This window comes from Neofelis nebulosa, chromosome 1, assembly GCF_028018385.1.
Source record: "Neofelis nebulosa isolate mNeoNeb1 chromosome 1, mNeoNeb1.pri, whole genome shotgun sequence".
NCBI classification, from domain to species: Eukaryota; Metazoa; Chordata; class Mammalia; order Carnivora; family Felidae; genus Neofelis; species Neofelis nebulosa.
The window spans coordinates 146,072,217-146,092,405 of NC_080782.1; the positions used below are offsets into that span (position 1 = coordinate 146,072,217).

Consider the following 20,189-nt stretch of genomic DNA (forward strand, 5'->3'; position numbering starts at 1 on the left):
TTTTCTGACAGGCAGAGGAATGCCCTATAATATTGTTTATAACCTTCTCATGAAAACTGAAAACCACTGTATTTTTTTAAATTTTTTTTAAAGTTTTTATTTTATTTTTTGAGAGACAGAGACAGAGCACTAGTTGGGGAGGGGCAGAGAGAGAGGGATACACAGTATTTGAAGCAGGCTCCAGGCTCTGAGCTGTCAGCACAGAGCCCAATATAGGGCTTGAACCCATGAACTGTGAGATCATGACCTGAGCTGAATTTGTACACTTAACTGACTGAGCCACCCAGCCTTCCCTGAAAAATCACTGTAATTTTGAGCATTTTATTTCCTTCTTCAGAATTTTCAACAAATTTAATATTAATTTTTTAAAGGAAGATTTCAAGGATACTACCTACAAAAACGATGATATTAGAATTTGAATTTTTCAATGATACTTTGATATAAGGAATACCTTGAACTCAGATCTTTTGTGGTACAGTGTTCAGAATCACATATTATCAATATGTGTTTCCCGATATTAACAACCTCAGAAGCAATGTAAAATTACAGGGAAAGAAATAACAGTATTTATTCAAAAGAAATAACGTCCACTAATCAAGTGGGAATAGTGACACTTGTTTGCCTACCCAACATCCACTCTTCTCTTACACGTTTCCAACAGAATACTCATTTCATTCATGTTTCTACCCTTATCCTCAGCTCCAAGGGTGGATCTTGATAGTATGAGCTGTTATTTATCTTGGGTGGAACTAACCAGACTGAAGGGGAAGACATACTCTAAGACTGCAGGAATAGATCACACTGTCCTTGTGGACTACACTGATTACCACTGATTTCAATGAGGAAACCAACCTTTGGGTATCAATTTTGTGAAGAGGCAAGGCAGACAAAGAGAGAGAAACTGGATCTACAACGAAGTCATCAATTTGCCGAAACAAATAACTTTGGAATCTGTCTACTATTTTGTGCTTCCTATTATGTAACCTAACATGATTCTTTACAAGCAAATTTAAGTCAGGCTACATAAAACCCTAATTATATAGCCAAAGCATCCCAATTAATATGGAAAGAAATCAAGTCATTTGGAATTCTTTTCCGAACAAAAAGAGCTCCAATGGTATACATTATTATGTACTAACACCTTAATCCTTACAACCGTTGAAAATTATATTTTGATCATAAAAAGAAGTTTAACTATCCCATCTGCCACACTGTCTTAAGAGTCACTAAGAAAAGGTATCGGTAAACATTGATGCATCTTTCTAAAAATTTAAAAAGGAGGGAGCGCCTGTGTGACTCAGTCCAGTTAAGCGTCTGACTCTTGATTTCAGCTCAGGTCACGATCTCACAAACCGCGAGATGCAGGCCTGCGTCGGAATCCGCACAACAGTGCAGAGCCTGCTTGGGATTCTCTCTCTCTCTCTCTCTCTCTCTCTCTCTCTCTCTCTCTCTGCCTGTACCGCACTCGTGCACATGTGCTGGCACACACCCTTGTGTGCTCTCTCTCTCAAAAATAAATAAATATTTTCTAAAAAATTTAAACAGAAAAATTTGCACATACTTGTAATTTTTACTTTTCATGTAAACCAATTCAACAAAGGAAAGAACAATCTTAGGTTCCTTCTAGGGCCTGCATTTAGTTGACAAACAATAATAATCAGATTTAGTTCATATGACAATTGAGGCAACTCACCTACACAACAGTTTGTAACTCAGTATGAACAGTGCATGCTCTACATGCACAATCTTTTGTATCTGCAGAAACAACCACTATAATTCATACCAAAAAAAAACCCACTTTTACTTTACTTAAAGCGATATGTCAGGGTTTATTAATAACACAGGAATGAAAACCCAAGGGTTTTATTTGTTTGATGGCTATGTAAAAATATATCTGACTTATGAACTATACATCCCATTAGTCCTTCATAGTAATACACAAATACCGCCAGGCAAATATTAAAAGACTAAAGTTTATTGTTGCCAAGTTGCTGGGGCTAAACATCAATTAAAGAAACAATTAAACCAAGGAAAACGTTTGAACTTCTGCAGTCATAGCTCAAGGATACAGAGGGCAAAAACAAGTAATGATGACATTCTGAGTCCACCCTTGAATTCTTAATATGTGACTCCAGCAGAATGAATCAAAAACTTCAGTTTAGCAAAACAGGTGTGTGACTTCATATACATCAAACCTCACAGCAGTGTGAAGGAACAATCAAATCTAAAAATCTACTACAGCAGGAAACGGAAGTCTGCACTACTAAAGGGTAAAGATGAACAAATAAATTGTTGTATCATGAGGAACGATAAACAGGGAATGGAAATTCAGTGCAGTAAGGGAAACTGGTTGGCAAATGGTTCAACAGTTTTCAAACTGCTCACTGCTAAACCCCTTTACTGTTGGACTCAAATCTCTGCATCTTATCAGGACCACACTCGTAGGTACTGCTTAATAAATTAAACTCAAAACTGTCAATCTTATTGAATATACACTTCTCAGAAACTTCTTCAACTTAAAACAAATAGTTGAAGTAACAGCTATTCCACCATTGCTCTTATCCTGAAGGCATGAATTCTTTTCGTTTTTTTTTTTTTTAATGCATATTTATTTTTGAGAGACAGAGAGATACGGAGCGTGAGTGGGGAAGGGACAGGGAGAGAGGGAGACACAGAATCCGAAGCAGGCTCCGGACTCTGAGCTGTCAGCACAGAGTCCAACGTAGGGCTCAAACTCCCGAACTGTGAGATCATGACCAGAGCCAAAGTCAGAGGCTTAACCGAGTCACCCAGGTGGCCCTGAAGGCATGAATTCTTAAAACCTCTAGTTAATGAAGGACAAAACATTAAAAGTTGGAAGGAGCCCTAGGAAGTCACTTCTAATCCAGACTCCATATTAAGCTAGGAGAATCTAATGAATCCGTTAAACAAAGATTTTTGAGAACTTTCTATATTCAAAATTCAATGGTGATTGCTGGGGTGACACAAATATATCTCAAACCTGATCCCTTCTCTCAAGGAACCTATAGGATGCCTCCAAGGAATTACAGGCTGTGAAACTAAATATTATACCATTAAGATAAAAATAAAATCCTAAGAATCAGGCAGAGTCATCCAGCAAGATAAAAAAGGTTCAGGAAATGTTTAAGTGATGTTTGAGTTAAATGGGGAACAGGAGGTCAAATCTGGACATCTGGCAATAGAAGAGAAGGACATTCCAGGCAGTGAGAAAAGAATAAACTCGGAAGCCCTACACAAATACACCTTGTTTCCAAGGACTCTTTCCATGCACAGTCTGCTTGGGCCACACCAGTTTTCTTGGTGTTCTGGATCTTCAAATAGGCATTCCATTCTCAGGGCCTTTGCATCTGCTGCTTCCTCTGCCAGGAATGATCTTCCCTCAGATACCCACAAGGCTGGCCTTCAACTCCTTCAAGGCTTTGCTCAAACATCACCCTCTCAGTGAGAAGTTCCACAACTATCCTATTTTAAACAGTCATCCTTGTGTTCCCTATCACCCCCATCACCCTTCTCTGCTTTATTTTTTCCACAGCACTTACTACCATCTGACACAGTATATACTTATATACTCTATGTATTGGCTTTGTCCGTCCCCTGCCAAAAGAGAAGTTGCTCATTTCCAGATTTTAAAACACCACCTGGACACGGTAGGCATGAAATGAATATATGCTGACAAACTGGCTAATGGAATAAACGCATAAAAAAGATTTCTGCCCTCAAACAGGTTATGATCTAGTAGAAGCAAATAATTATGTGACATCATTCTTTTCTTTTTTAATGTTTATTTTTGAGAGAGAGAGAGAGCACACAAGTGGGGGAGGGATACAGACGGAGACACAGAATCCAAAGCAGGCTCCATCCAGGCTCTGAGCTGCCAGCACAGAGCCTGACACGGGCTCCAATCTGCTGACCGCGAGATCATGACTTGGGCTGAAGCCACACGCTTAACTGACTGAGCTGCCCAGGTGCCCCCATGTTACATTATTCTTGAAAGACAAAAACATAGTTGGCAGAACCCAATTTCTAAAAGACTGATGCACAGAAGCAGCTCCTGGCATCCGCACTTCTACATGTCCAGCGAGCGCTAGGCTCTTCTGTGCACACCTCTTAGCTCCCTGCCCCCAGTAACACTGTCACTAATGCAATGGCCAAAAATGACACCAGAGTTGCCACTGCTGCCAGAACTGTCTCTTCCCACATTAACCTTCACTGTTACCCCTAAGCAAAAGCAAAAAGTATTTCTGATCCATTTTTGGATCAGAGAAACATGTATTCTTGGATTTCCAAATTAAATACATTTTTCTGCAGATGCTTAAATACTGCACCACATGAGTGGTTACACTGACATTACGGATTTGCAAGAAACCTAACTGTTTTGAATAATGATGGTTAAGTGTAAGTATGAAAAAACACATCTTTGATTTCTGTTTCTGTATTGCAACGTAGCTTTTCTATACTGCAAATGGACAGCCAACGCAATATGGTTAAGAAAAAGATGGGTAACAATGTAAAGTTAAGGGCATTTTTTTTCCCCAGTCAGAAGGATCGACTACCATTTTATTCTGGGTTAACAAACAATGTTGAGTTCGCGACTAGAGCACGAGTATTTGAATTATACTACACTAAAACCAAACAGGAAAAGGAGAAAATATTCTTTCTCACTAGCAAAAGCAAAACCACTTAAGAAAATGAGGAATAAGCTCAAGATTTCTCACTTCGACTAACACCTCCACAGACTGCATTATCATTTTCAGCAAAGTGACATTTTCACATTTAATTTTTAACGGCAGCAATCCTTTCCATCTGGGCTTTATCTGCAGAGAAGTGTTAGCCTTGGCACAAGTTCAATCTTTAGTTGAAAGTCCATTTCTGACTATAAGCAGAAGCGCCCCAATAGTTGTACCCCTACATTAATCCTTACCCTGACAGCTCAATGTTATGTTTTACCTGGGGGTGAATTTTGCCCCCAGATGGGCACATATGTCTGTAACCCTTCCTCAATCATTGATAAATTACTTATCCTTACTCCCTTAAAACCTCCTGCGTTTTCTTCAACAACATTTACACTTGTCAAAGAGTTTCAGGAATATGACTATTCCTCCTAAATGGGAGAAAAGCTACAAACGAGGGCAAATTCCCTTCGGCCGGGAACTGCCAGACCAGCAGGCTGACATCGTAACTTTCAGGTAGAGAGAGTCAACCGTTCTCAGCGGACAAACGTCGCCGGTTATTGCAGGACCTAATTTACAGCCACTAGGGGAGAAGCCCGAGCAAAGGGTTAGGTCCTCACTTCTCTTCTTTAATAGACACCTGAAAGTCACACCGGGCGGCCGTTGTGGCTGTATGGCAACACAAGGGAGAGACCGCACAGAGCGAGCGCCCGGCTGATCGCAGGAAGCCCAAGTTCCTGCGCGACCAGAGGATTACGGGGGGAAAACAGAAGCCTCTCTGTCCACAGGAGGAGAGAAAGAACTCGACCAGGAAAGGCTGCGAGTCGGGGAGGTGGGGCTCGGCGCGCACAGAAGCCGCGGGCGGCAGGAAGGCCAGGCTCCGCCGGGTGGGCTCGAGGGCACAGGTGGGCTGCGGCCGCCCCACCGCCGAGGGCCCCGCGCCGGGCAGTCCCCCGGGCCTTGCCCGCGCCGCCGGGGAGACACCCAGCCCACAGACGGGCGGAGGAGCCGCCTGGGCAGAGCCCCGTCGGAGCACGGGAGCGCGGAGGGAGGTGAGCACCTAGCTCACGCCCGGCGGGAAGCTGACAGCCCGGGAAGCGCGAGGCGGCCGGGGCGCGCGACGGGCCGAGGCGCGCCTGAGGGGGTCGCCCTGAGGGCGCTGCCAGCCGCCAACGACTCCCCCTCTCGCGGATCGGCGGCGGCGGGATACTCACGTAGGGCTGGTAGAACTTGGAGAGCCGCGGCTTCCCGTGGTTGTTGAAGATGAGGATCGCCTTGATCATGGCTGAGCCGGGCCAACCGGGTGGGCGCTGGGGGCCAGGGCGGGGGCGGGCGCGCGAGCCTCGCCTCGGGATCTCGCCGGCGATCCTTCCCCACCCGCCCCCTCCCGCACGCGCGCGCGCGCGCTCCCGAGCCGCGGGGCGGGGTCTGGGCGGGGCCGGGGCGGGGCCGGCGTGAAGGGAAGCGGAAACATCTGCAGCCCCGAGCCCGCTTGTCGGACAGGCGCTTGCGCGCTTGGCGGGGCGCGGGTACGTGGTTCAGTGACTCCTTCCGGGGGCTGTTGCTGTGAGAAAACCGTAGTTGCGGTATTAAGAGTCAGGGCTCTGCGACAGGTTCCACATAGAGGACCAACCGGCAACTCCAACCAGCCCCGTTGGGTTGGGTCGTCCCCGCCTACTCTGGCGCCTCCGTAGCGACGCCCTCGGCGTAAAGCCCGCCCACTGCACGCGCTGAGCCACCACTTCCGCCCTCGCCTTCCACTGAGCAAGATGGCTGAGGAGCCGGAGTCTGCGCTGCAGCTCCCTCCCTCAAGTACTACTGATGGCGAAGGACCTACGGAGGTCTCCCCAGAAACAGCCACTCCGGAGCCTCCTTCTTCCGCTGCAGTCTCCCCGGGAACAGAGGAACCTGCCAGCGACACCAAGAAAAAAAGTAATTTTGAGAGCAGTTTCTTTCTAGGCAGTGGCGGGAGGCTTAGAGTGCGTCCGACTAGGTCCCTGGCGGCCAATAAAGAAGCAAAATTTAGAGGAGGGCTGGTCCCAGGCGTGGCTTTTGACCTGTCAGGAGAGAGGAAGTGTAGTTTTCGGCTTTCGAGACCTTTGAGTCGAGTCCTTCTCTAGAAAGCCATCTCTGGACGCACCTTAGCAGTGTGGTACCGGTTCTTGGCTGCCACGGTACTTACTACACTGCCTTCGATTCTTCCTTTCAGTTGTCCAGACTGCGAGGTCGTTGAAGATGGGAGCCGAGCGGGATCTCGGTGGCTGCAGGCTCTTAGTGTGTATGGGACCTAATTATTTGATTAACGACTTATGGTGATAGGGATGGACGGTGATAGGGATGGTCGGTAGCAAACCTGGATTAGAATCCACGCCTTCCGGCCGGTTCGCTGTTTTTTGTACCAACGGCGCGTGAATTCACTCCTTGTACCAAAAAACTAAAATTTGATCAAGGGTAAAGAATGTTCAAAGAAAACCAAAGGCATAAGCATCGCCTCCCCCGCCCCCCCCTCCAGCCCATTTTGGAACCTTTATAAGCGAGTCATTTCATTGGTTGAACCCTCAACCCCTCATTGCTTGAAAATTGGTTTGTCATTGTAAAATACGGAAAATCCTGACGAAATCACTTGTCCTCGAGCACTGTATGTAGAGTTGCAGATGAAAAAGGACTGAAATCAGCAATTACGATGCGGATCATTTGACCCCGGGCCTCAGACCGTTTTTCTCACTCCAGAATTTTAAATATGGGTATGGTATGTTTTTTACTTCCTGATCTCACAGCCTCTCAATAGAACTTCATTCAGTTGCTGTTGCTTTTGGAGAATTGACTCTCCCAGCACTGTCTCCCTTTTAAGTCAGATCGCCTTTACATTTGTGGAAAACTTGTTCTGTTATTTCCACATGATACATTAGCAGAGAAACAGAAACCCAAGATTATTTGTGTAGATTACTGCTAGAATCTTTATTTCTGAAGAATTCCGTGGTTTTTATGGATTCTTGCTATTTTTTTTTTCCTTCATTTTTACTGTAAGCAGGAACAGACTTTTCAAAGGTTCTTTTGTTTTTTTGGCTTTAACAGCCTTAGTCAAAAGCTTACTACTTGATCCTGAAGATAGCTGAGTAAAACAGAGGGGAAAAAACAATGGCTCACAACCCAGATATGGACTCGGGGTTATATGGCATGTTTTCTTTGGTCTACATAGTTGGGTGGGTGGTTTTTTGTTTTGTTTTGTTTTTTGTTTTTTTTTAACATTTATTCATTTCTGAGACAGAGAGAGACACACAGCATGAACGGGGGAGGGTCAGAGAGAGAGGGAGACACAGAATCTGAAACAGGCTCCAGGCTCTGAGCAGTCAGCACAGAGCCCGACGCGGGGCTCGAACTCACATACCGCGAGATCGTGACCTGAGCCGAAGTCGGACGCTTAACCGACTGAGCCACCCAGGCGCCCCTTGTTTTGTTTTTCTTTAAACCACCTTTGGAAGATCCTATTTTCATTTTCTGGCTCTTGGAAACATTGGAGTTTGCCTCTGTGATGTAAAACTTAGCTGCTAGCTGTTGAATTTCTACCCTGAAGTCCTTTTTTTGAGGATCTCTTCTGGTGAAAGAAGGTTCAGTATTTCATATGATCCACTTTGTTTTAATCTACAGAAGAATAAAGATTCTTGAAGCTCACCAAGGTTGTTGGTCCTTAGGAACTCATTAGGATGTCCTGGGAGAGCTTTTGAACATACCAATGCCCTGCTTTCAAAAGATTCTCATTTAATTGATATTGGATACCTGTATTCTTGTAAATGTTCTCCTAGTTGATTCTAATATATAGCTAGGGTTGAGAACTCTAGGCAAATCACATGTAGAATTTTAAAAAAGAAAAAGTTAAGGTATAACTACAATAAGTAACTTTCCCTTCTCTAGCTTCTTGCCCTCCCACTCTTGTTCCTTCAGCAGCATATGTAACTCACAATATTTTCTGCTTCACTTTACTGAAATTCCCAATTACAACTGAGTTATTGATAGTCCCCACGGAATTAGGGGAGGTGTGGAAGGTGAATCCACCAAAATCTTCTGTTACCTCCCAATTCATCCCTATTTAAGTAACTGAAGCCATAATTATTATATGGAAAAAGGAAGATAAACTTTATCAGGAAGATAAGTTGTATGTGTTCTGTGTTCTAGGTGCCTTCATTCCAGGGGTAAGCTTGAGAAATTGATTTCAGTGACCTGGTGGAAATCTCCATCCATTTTTAATACCAAAGAGTGAGTCAAGAAGGATGTAATAGAAGAGAGCTAACTTTAGGGGGCAGCAGTACACTACTTTGCTTTCAGTGTTACTTTTGATTGTAGATGTCTGGGGTTTGTTTGTGTTTTGTTTTTTTGTTGTAAGCAAAGTAACTTTAGGAGAAAGGTTCATAGTCATTGCATTATTAGCACTGTTGTGTTTTGGATTATTGAAACGATTTCTCTATCTGAAATTATCTAGTACTTTCGTTTTAATACTGTTACTTTCCTTTATTAAGTTTATTGTGGAAAAGTTGGTGGTTACAAAAAGCACAAATCAAATCAAATGATCGTCTATAATGTCACTACTGAGAAGTAGCATTTTGGTGCATATTTCACATTTACGTGAATATGTGTGATGGTTTTAATGAAATCAATATCCTATTATACATGCTGTTTTATATTTAGTGCATTTTGATAAGTCATACTGTTAAATATGCTTTTATAATATGTTTCTCTAATGGCTGCTTAATCCTAAGGCTCAGTAAGTATGAGCTGATATTGCTCTGAGTACTTTACACATATTAACTCATTTAATCCTGCCAATCTTACGAAGTAGATGATGATATCGTTTTACAAATGGAGAAACTGTGGCACAGAGAGATTAAAAAGCTTATCCATGAGGCGCCTGAGTGACTCAGTAGATTGAGCGTCTGACTCTTGATCTCAGCTCAGGTAATGATCTCACAGTTTGTGGGTTCAAGCCCTGTGTCAGGCTCTGTGTTGACAGTGTGGTGCCTGCCTTGGATTCTCTCTCTCCCTCTCAGTCTCTGCCCCTTCTCTGTGTGTTCTCTCTCTCTCACCTTCTCTCTCTCAAAATAAATAAATAAATAAAAGCTTATCCAGATATATATACCTAGCAAGTAGCAGAGCCAGGATTTTGAATCCAAGGAGTTTAGAATGTGTATACTTTACTATATTATTTAAATTTTATCAGAGTGTAATATCCTTTATTTAGCCAATCTCTTCTAAATATCCTTGCTACATATTTAGGTTTACCAGGTTTTTTTGTTTGTTTCTATAAAAATGAATTCTTCAGCAAAGGTGAAATCCTTCTAAGTGACTCTTTTCACATCTTATATTTTCTTAGATTAGATTCCTAGAAGTTTTGCTGAGTCAAAACATATCTTAAGCACTTTGATTTGTATTACCATAATACTTTCCAGAAAAGGTATATGTACCATTTTGTTTTCCCAACAGTAATAATGTCTACACAGTTACTGTAATTTTACTAGTTTGGCCGATGAAAAAGGCCATGACCTTATCATAAAGATTTTTTTGTATCTTTATTGACCAAATATTTACATTTATTCTCTTTGGAATTGCCTGTTATGTCCAAATACATTTTAAAGGTCAGTTTCATGGGGAAACCTTTGTGGAACTGTAGAATCACGGGAAAGAATCCACAAAAGTATGATGAAAAAGAATATCGCCTAACATTTCTACGTCTTGGACATCCCTCCAGTATCATAAATACACAAACGTGTGTAGATTAAAGGTTTAAGTTTTCTGAAGTCTTTTATATCACATTCTCTTTGGATGCTCAGTATAATTGCCAGTATTTTTTTTTCTTTGACAGTTGATGTCCTCTTGAAGGCTGTGGGAGACACCCCTATAATGAAAACAAAGAAGTGGGCTGTAGAGCGAACCCGAACCATTCAAGGACTCATTGACTTCATCAAAAAGTTCCTTAAGCTTGTGGCCTCTGAACAGTTGGTATGAAAGCAACAGTGATCATTTGCCTACATAAATTCACATTAGTTCCTAGGCAACCACAAATAATTGTTGTATACTGAGATGTTGGTGGAATTTCTGTACTTTATTAAATTCTCTGGGAACCCCAAAATGAAATGAATTTTAGATTTGCTTTTACATTGTGAACCACTTTTGTACCTACTATATTGGTGGTTTTTCTCAGTCACTGAATACCCATGCAGAAAGAACATTAGTACAGAAAAATTCTGGGTTTTTTTTTTTATTTATTTATTTTGTTATCAATGTTCCTTTCTTCCCAGTATTGAGGTAAGCAATATATTTTTGCCACATATCATCGAAGAACTAAGAGAGATACCTATTTCATAATACAGTACTTTGTGGTAGCATTTGTAAGGATTAATATTTTAAATGCCACTGGTTTTTAATTTAGTATTTGACTACAGAAATTTAAATGTCTCCAGGCATCTGGTATTTTTTTGTCACATAGTAGTATATAAGATCCCTTTATCTGCATATCACAATCTTAGTATTAATACAGATAGTGTATGAGTGGATAGGTAATTGAAGAATCACTAAGTATTTTTAAAATAAAAATTAAGAGTTTGTATGTATTAGTGTTGGGGAGGGATAGAGTCGCTTGTAAACTTAGGAGTGAGAATGTATAAGATGAGTGAATTAATTTATTAAAGTGGAATGTGTTGAAATATATTTCTGCCATTAAAGAGGAAGAAACAGATCTAAGACTTTGGCTAGAAGTGGCTCTCATGAAAGGTTTATAGGCACAAAAGTAAGTGCAAGGTAGGTCAATCACTAGAAGTTATTTGAGACAGGAATAGCATAAAACCAAGGATTCTTCCAGAGGAAGTTGCCTTTGTGACCAATGAGAGTGTGTAAAGCATCTGTTTTATAAGAATGCCATATAGAATTTAATTAAATAAATGCCAGAAATGGGCACAAGATTATAGTGTCATCCACATGCATATGGTAGCAGAGGACCTTGCCTAGACTCCAAGTCTAAATGGAAAAATTAGGGGAATGAGGACCTAATACTTAAAAGAAATGAGCAGAGGCTGTCTCTACTAAGGGTGCAGCCTGAAGGGATGGTGAAATAGAAACCCAGAGGAGTACCAAATAAGGCATTACTATTAGAAATTAATGAATACAAAATGAAATGATGCTGTGTTCTATGTTAATGTTAGACTCTTGACTCTTTGTGTTGCCTATATCCAGTAATCTGAAAGGACCTGATAGATATCACTATGTATTAGGTTGAACCACATAAAATTGTCATCAGTCAACCACTGTAACATGTAAAAATAGCAGTTTGGTATGGTTTGACTTTAAACCTTTGTAGTGAATCCGATTAGTTCTTCCCATTTCAGCAGTAGGAAAAAAAAAGTAGAATCATTTTGTCACTTTCATCAATTAAAGTAGAACTCAATCTGACTTTCATCCAGGTGTACCCCACATTATTTTGAGTAAAATGGATGTTATTTTAAGCAAAGTGGTGTCAGGTGTCATCAAGTTTCCAAATTCCCACAAAAACAGAGTCGACTAGATACCAAAACCAAAAAACGTTGATCAGTATTTATAACAAAATTGGATGACGGGCACCTGGGTGGCTTAGTCGGTTAAGCTTCCAACTTCAGCTCAGGTCTGTCCCTCCCTGACTCATGCTCTGCCTGCCTCTCTCTCTCAAAAATAAATAAACAGTAAAAAAAAAAAAAAAAAATTGGGGACGCTTAGGTGGCTTAGTTGGTTGAGCGTCTGACTTGGGCTCAGGTCTTGATCTCACGGTTCATGAGTTCGAACCCCATGTCAGGCTCCGTGCTGACAGCTCAGAGCCTGGACCCTGCCTCGGATTTTGTGTCTCCCTCTCTTTCTGCCCTTCCCCCATTTGTGCTCGCTCGCTCTCTCAAAAATAAATAAAAACATTTTTAAAAATTAAAAGAAAAAACTGTATGACAGAGTATCCTCATGAACCCTAAGATGCATGGTATCAGCAAATATGCCAAGAGAAGCATGGAAGCAACAGATTGGTATCTGACAGCACTGGGAAAAGGAGAACCTGAAAATAGCCAACAAGTATTCCCTGGAAAGTGAAGCAGGTCAGTTTAAGAATGGTAGCTGAACCTGAGAGGGTCCTCTCCAGTAGCAGGTGATTACATGTGTATCAGTGCTAAGGAGGACTGAAGAGGCTGGAACAGTCTAGCTCCAAAGAGCTGTCAAAACAGACTCAGTGGGGCTCCTCTACTGAGGAAGAGCTTCTGGAAGTGAAACAAAATTGAGCAGCATAACAACCTGAGAGAAGAGAGAAAGACCAGATTAAAGTGGAGAGGAACAGTGGAAAGCTCAAAGTTGAAGAAAACAAATTATATATAAAAGTAAGCAATGGAGAAATACAAAGCTCAAGTCCCATACAATGTTACAAGAAAATAATGACATTCCTGAAGACCAAGGCATGCCAGAAAGATGTGCCTGTGATAGAAGTCAATAACTAACTTATTTCAAAACAAGCTAAAAGACATTAAGAAAACCATAATCAGCATCAGTAAAACTCAAGTGAAGTGACAGAGCTAAGGAAAAGATTTATAAATAAAAGTTATTTCAGAAATGGAGATTTAAGTAGAAGAAACATAAAAGCAAATAACAGATAATGCTTTAGGAAAAGTAGAAGGCAAAACCAATTTTTTAAACAAAGAAAAAAATGGAAGGTAGAAAAGATTTCAGAAAAGGTGGCAAGGGCGTCTAGGTGGTTCAGTTGATTGAGGGTCTCGTGGTTCATGAGTTTGAGCCCCGCATCAGGCTCTGTGCTGACAGCTCAGAGCCTAGGGCCTGCTTCAGATTTTGTGTCTCCCTCTCTCCCCCTCCCCTACTTGCGTGTTTTCTCTCTCTCTCTCTCTCTCTCTCAAACATAAAAAAAATTAAGAAAAGGTGGCAAATGGTGAGTATGAGCAAAGGACAGTGAACATATGGTTAACGGGTCCCTGAGAAAACAAAGCAAAGGAACAAAACAAATAATTTAAAACTATAAATCAAAACAATAATTTGAAACCATAAATTTTTTTATTAATGTTTTTACTTATTTTTGAGAGAGAGAGCACGAGCAGGGTAGGGACAGAGAGAGAGGGAGAAACAGAATCCAAAGCAGCCTTCAGGCTTGAACTGTTGGCACAGAGCCTGCTGAACCCATGAGACCATGACCTGAGCTGAAGTCGGACACTTAATTGAGTGAGCCACCCAGGTGCCCCAAGGAAAATGTCTTAAAAAGATTTGAAACTACATAGTGAAAAAGTGCCTGAGAATATCAACAAAGAATAACAAGTACCCAAGAAATATTCTGGTAAGATTGTACTACACTTGAAACTAAAAGAAAAAACTCCTTTGCACATACAGGGGAGAAAAAGAGGACATGACTTTGAAAGAAAATTAGTTTATCATCAAGCTTTGACAGCAAAGTTACAAAGAAAGAAAATGTGAGATAAGGATTTTATATGCAACAAAACTGACTTTTAATAGGCACAAACTATTAGCAATGTGCAAGAATTTGGAATTGTCCCCATGAACCCTTCCTGCGGAAGCTACTAGAAAAAAAAACTTCATAACAATGAAAGACTAGTGATTTAAAAACAAAATCAATTTTTAATCTTCCCAGGGCGTCTGGCCAGCTTAGTCAGTTGAGCATCTGATTCTTGATTTCAGCTCAGGTCATGACCCCAGGCCCTGCATCACACTCTATGCTGGGTATGGAGCCTGCTTGGGATTCTCTCTCTCTCTGTCCCTCTGCCCCTCTCCTCTGTGTGCTCATGTGCTCTCTCTCGCTCTCTCTCTCTCTCTCTCAAATAAAATAAATACAATCTTAAATGTTTCTTGAAAAAAAATTTATCTTCTGAAGATGTAGCATTTAACAAAAGATTGCATTTTAAGGTTTTTGTGGGTTTTTTTAATGTTTATTTATTTTTGAGAGAGAGACAGAGACAGAGTGCAAGCAGGGGAGGAGCAGAGAGAGAGGGAGACACAGAATCCAAAGCAGGCTCCAGGCTCCAGGCTCCAAGCTGTGAGCACGGAGCCTGATGCAGAGCTCGAACTCATGAACTGCGAGATCATGACCGGAGCCAAAGTCAGATGCTTAACCAACTGAGCCACCCAGGTGCCCCCAAAAGATTGCATTTTTCACATTTTACTTCTGTGGAATTTTTTTTAAGTTTATTTATTTTGAGAGAGAGAGTGCACACGCCAGGGTTAGGGGTAGAGAGAGGAGAGAGAGAGAATCCCAAGCAGGCTCTGTGCTGTCAGCACAGTATATGTATGTGTATATGTATATGTATATGTATATGTATATGTATATGTATATGTACCAGGCACTGATAGGTGATGTGTCTTATCTCATTTTATCTTTTCCAACAGTCCCGTGAAGCACAAGTACTGTTATTTTCCACATTTGCAGATAAAGAAGCAGGGTGAGAAAGGTTATTTGTATTTGGAGCCAAGATTCAAACCTAGATCCATCTCTGTAGAGCCTCTGTTCTTAGTTACCACACTGTATTGCCTAAGGGAGAAATGGAAGGAACATTTATTCTTGCTATAGCTGGTGATCCACGTAGGATCTGATGTTTGGTTGTCTTTTTTTTTTCCAGTTGAGACTATGCTAAGCCCAGGAAATTTTAGTCTTCAAGTTTGATTACAAAGGAAAATTGAATATGTTACCTGCAAATAATGTTGTTTGTTTTCTAAAAAGAAAATTATCAAAACCCACTTTGACACCGAGGCCTTTTGTTTCAGTTATCTTCAGAAATGTTTTAAGTACTAGAAATGTTTTAGTAAGAACAGACCACCGAAGCATTGAACAGTGAATCCTTTAAAGAACAAGGCTGTAAGGATACTAGGTTTCAGTTACATTACTTTTTTTTAATCTCATATGGCTGGAAGTGTGACTAAACAGTAGTGGTACTACACTGATGTTCAGTACTTTTGAGAGTCTTCAAAGGTGATAAAGGTTAAAAAAAAAAAATGTTTTTAAGTCCAAACGTGTGGCATTTATACTCCCATCTCAAAATGCACAAAGTAGCTCAAATACTAGATTTCTTGATTTGGGGCTGTATCTGTGTGGAATTTCCTTAGGAGAAAGCCTGTCTTTAATTATGAGTAAATGGGAAAATTTATATTTCCAGCAATTCCTTGAATAAACCTTTAAATGCTATTTGTAAAGACAGTATTTAAAAGTTTCTCAGTTATAAAAAGTTGGGAGCCACTGTTGTAGGACCAGAAATTTTGTTATGTGTGTTCACCCAGAGGAAAGAGGTGATTGATCTTTATAAAGCTTTCATTGGGTTGACTAACTTATTAGTATTAGAAGGAGTTTAGGGAAGCTTTTTTCACTTGTGAAGACACCTTGAAACAGCTGATTGATTGGAGCACAGAAAAGTATAGATTAATCAGGATACCACTGAACATGAGTCACCTTTTTTCTTCTCTCTTGCAGTTTATTTATGTGAATCAGTCCTTTGCTCCCTCCCCAGACCAGGAGGTTGGAACCCTCTATGAGGTAAAACATCAGTGCTTTGTTTTCTTTCTTTTTTCTTTAATAATTTTTTAATCCTTTTTTTAAAGCATGGCATATATATTTTTTAATTTTTTGCATGTCTTTATTTATTTTTGAGAGAAAGAGAGAGACAGAGACAGAGTACTAGCAAGGGAGGGGCAGAGAGAGAGGGAGACACAGACTCTGAAGCAGACTCCAGGCTCTAAGCTGTCAGCACAGAGCCCGATGTGGGGCTTGAACTCATGAACTGTGAGATCATGACCTGAGCCGAAGTCAGAGGTTTAACCAACTGAGCCATCCAGGCACCCCTTAATTTTTTTTTTTAATGTTTATTTATTTTTGAGACAGAGAGAGACAGAGCATGAACGGGGGAGGGTCAGAGAGAGGAAGACACAGAATCAGAAACAGGCTCCAGGCTCTGAGCTGTCAGCACAGAGCCCGACGCGGGGCTTGAACTCACGAACCGCGAGATCACGACCTGAGCCGAAGTCGGACGCTTAACCGACTGAGCCACCCAGGCGCCCCTAATAATTTTTTTTTAAGTTTGTTTATTTTTAAGAGGGAGCACACGTGGGCCTGTGCGCTTGTGCACGGGGACAGGGGCAAAGAGCGAGGGGGACAGAGGATCTGAAGCAGGCTCTGCCCTGACAGCACGGAGCCTGAGAACTCAGCACTGTGAGATCATGACCTGAGCTGAAGGCGGATACCTAACCGACTGGGCCTACCAGGCGCCCAGCGCTTTGTTTTCTTGATGGAGTCTGCACATCTGTATATATTATGTGATCATTAACTGACAACATTTGAAGAGATGATAGGCCATTCTTAGTCGGCGTGAAAGGAGAGATTACTTTCTTGTCATATCTAACACTTTGAACATAGTTGGATCTCAAATTATAGTGATGGGGGAATTAGGAAACGCATAATACAAACAGAAGATGACTGTGAAGTACAGTAAATCCAGATCTGTCTCCCGAGACACTGAAAAGGAAGACAACCCAAGAATGACTTTCTTATCCCACATTCTTATGGGGGGTTACTGGTCCTAATCACTCAAGTGTGCATACTAGCACCACTACTGGAAAACAGTACATACCTTATAGTCAGAGATGGGACAAGGTACTATGCAAGCCCAGCCATGCCTAAAATACTAGGTTTTATTAAATATTTATGATTACTGATATGTGTCTGAGAGTAACCTGGACCTGTGGAAAGAAATAGTCTTATAGATAACTTACGTGTATGAGGACATTTATAATACGTGTAACTTTTTTCTTAGTTTTATCCAGGAACATCAAAAATTGAGTTTAATTTACTGCCTTTTTTTTTCTTTTTTTTTTTTGTAGTGTTTTGGCAGTGATGGTAAACTGGTCCTACATTACTGCAAATCTCAGGCCTGGGGATGAAGTACAGAGAAAAAGATCTTGCTACCCAAATGAATCTTCACAAAGGAAACAGCCTTGGAAAAAGTTTTGATACTTGTGACAAGAGACTTGTGTATGTGATCTAGTTAGCATGTATCTACCATGACTTCTGTTTATGACTAAGGAAATCCATAGAGTAGATGGGCTCACAAAAATGTGATTTGTATTAATACATAAATCATCATAGAAGATTGACTTTAGAGTATACCCATTACTACAGCTCTTGCTCCAAATCTGCCTCCAGTGTGTTGAAAAGGAGACTAAGACTGTAGAAAACTTCTTCGTTACCAGTTCTCAGTGACTGAAATTGTTTACTTGTCGAATGAACACTCTGCTGATTTTTTCCACTGTAAAAGGCAGTTTACTAAGGGATTCTTTTTGTGTGCATTCAGGGAAGTTCAGTTTGAGGTATGGGTTATGCCTTTTCTCATGTGCATTTAGACCTACGGTGTTAAGAAGTAGGAACAGAGACTGGCTGGCTTTATATCTCACATGGTCCAGTAGGTGGCAGCCTAGCTGGCAGAAAGATTTCAGCAGTTTGGTTTTACATTTTTTCCGGATGATAATGGAGGGAAAAAGCGTCTCCTGCTACTTTGTAGCAAACATCTAGCCGAGAGAGCAGGCATGTTGACACATTGGAAAGCTGCTTTAGAGAATGTGCGTGGTTTACAATTATTTTAGTGGGAAACGTAAGGAATTTTACAAATTCTGGACAACTGAGCATACAGCACTTCAGTCCTATCATTTAAGGAGTGTGAGTCCTAATGGTTGTAACTGTGGTGTCATTTTGTGTCTTATTTTTACAATGTCAAAAGCATTTAATGAGTAAAGCCAGGAACATCTTTGAGTTTTTTACAATCCATTTTCTACCCTGAAAATGCTCAAAGAATAATGGATAGCCTTAGGTTTTTTGTGTATTTCATTCTATGACTAAAAGTACTATTTTTCCTGATGCTGTAAGACTGGTAATTGCTTACAGGTGAGATTCTGTATTTTATCATTCTGTACTATAATGGTAATGCAGCATTTCAAAAAAGCATTCCAATAAATGGATTGGAATGTTCAAACAGGAGCTAATACATGGATGAGAATTCTGAGTGTTTATTTTCAAAGGTAATTATGATTTCGTCAAAAGACTTTGAACTACACTTTTGTCCCTTAAATCCCACAATGTACTTTATGGTTAATGATCTGCCATATGTTAGCATCAGGGTATGCTAAGGAACAATTCAGTTTACAGTGATGCAATCACTCTTCAGTACTCATTTTTCTGCCCAAGAATGAATTCTTAAGTCTCCTTATACTGATGGCCCTGTGTACTAAATTAATATAGCTAGGAGTTAGCGCTGGAATAATACAGGGTGAATTATGCAAATTTATCTTGTAAGACTGGGGAAGAAATTTATATATATGTTGAAAGCTGGGAAGGGTATTATTTTTGAGTCAAGTTGGATATGGAAAAGATCTATTCTCTAGCTTTATCCACTTATAGTTACTGAAGGGTGTGGATATATTTATTTATATGCGTGTGTGTAGCAAAAATGTGTTTAAATTACATTAAATTTGCCATTGAGGTTTCGGATAGAATATTTACTACCTCAGCATTCAAAACTGCTTGAGTTTGACTTTGTAACATCAACTTAATTATTCTTTTTTGATCTAAATGACAAATCTAAGGTTAGCTAAATATACATACCTTATTTGTTTTCATCCCTAATAACCTTGAAAAATATATGGGGCTTTATGTATTTTTCAAACCATATTTACATTATTATCTCTTAAATCCTTGCCCAAAGGATTTAGTCATTCTGTGCTAACTTTGCAACAGTTAACTTTTAAGCCTGGATCTCATAAGTTATTGAGTGGCTAGAAACTAAAACACACTTCACAAGTATTTTTACAATTACCTGGTTTAAATTGCCTTAATTGTAACTGAGTCTGGGGTGGGGAGCACCAAACCTTCCAGTTGTACTTCAAGTTTTGCATCTTTATGAGAAAATCAATGTCAGTAACTTCATGCCTTACCTTGCTGTGCGAAGATGACCCACAGCACACACAACATACATAGTAATGGAATATTGTGCTTCCGTCTTTGAAGGTCCCAGTGCCAAGGATTTCATAATGAGCCCCCCACATTTAGGGTATAAGGTATGCTGAGAATTTTATCTGTAGTCAAAATAAGATTTGCTACATTGTGGAATCTATGATTTTGTAGAAGTTTTAACCCCCAAGGGACCTTAAACATCTACTCTAATCAGATTAGAAAACCAAGTGCAGGGGCGCCTGGGTGGCGCAGTCGGTTAAGCGTCCGACTTCAGCCAGGTCACGATCTCGCGGTCCGTGAGTTCGAGCCCCGCGTCAGGCTCTGGGCTGATGGCTCGGAGCCTGGAGCCTGTTTCCGATTCTGTGTCTCCCTCTCTCTCTGCCCCTCCCCCGTTCATGCTCTGTCTCTCTCTGTCCCAAAAATAAAAATTAAAAACGTTGAAAAAAAAATTTAAAAAAAAAAAAAAAAAAAAAAAAAGAAAACCAAGTGCAAATTGCTCC

At 40.8% G+C, this 20,189-nt stretch overlaps 2 protein-coding genes across 8 annotated transcripts in view; one reads left to right on the forward strand and one right to left on the reverse strand.

The window, feature by feature from the left end:
- AP3S1 (adaptor related protein complex 3 subunit sigma 1) overlaps positions 1-6,117 on the reverse strand; it is a 71,694-nt gene extending 65,577 nt beyond the window's left edge. For 2 of the 5 annotated variants that reach the window (XM_058738608.1, XM_058738609.1), the window contains exon 1: positions 5,906-6,107. In XM_058738608.1, coding sequence (XP_058594591.1) covers positions 5,906-5,974 — 69 coding nt within the window. In that variant the 5' untranslated portion in view covers positions 5,975-6,107. Of the gene's footprint in view, positions 1-5,905 lie in introns of all 5 variants that reach the window. The other 3 variants (XM_058738599.1, XM_058738589.1, XM_058738615.1) reach the window with 3 other exon arrangements.
- A 55-nt stretch (positions 6,118-6,172) lies between these two features.
- Positions 6,173-19,336, forward strand: ATG12 (autophagy related 12). Of its 3 annotated transcripts, XR_009264336.1 has the most exons (5): positions 6,195-6,623; positions 10,546-10,682; positions 15,090-15,142; positions 16,165-16,227; positions 17,568-19,336. XR_009264336.1 is itself a non-coding variant. In XM_058738627.1 (4 exons), the coding sequence occupies exons 1-4, from the start codon at positions 6,461-6,463 to the stop codon at positions 17,625-17,627; spliced, it is 423 nt and encodes a 140-aa protein (XP_058594610.1). In that variant the 5' UTR covers positions 6,202-6,460; the 3' UTR covers positions 17,628-19,234. The 3 variants fall into 3 exon arrangements, 2 of the variants coding, with proteins under 2 accessions (XP_058594622.1, XP_058594610.1); XM_058738627.1 differs by lacking the exon at positions 15,090-15,142 and having other exon boundaries at positions 6,202-6,623; positions 17,568-19,234; XM_058738639.1 differs by lacking the exons at positions 10,546-10,682; positions 15,090-15,142; positions 17,568-19,336 and having other exon boundaries at positions 6,173-6,623; positions 16,165-16,226.
- Positions 19,337-20,189: the final 853 nt, after the last annotated feature.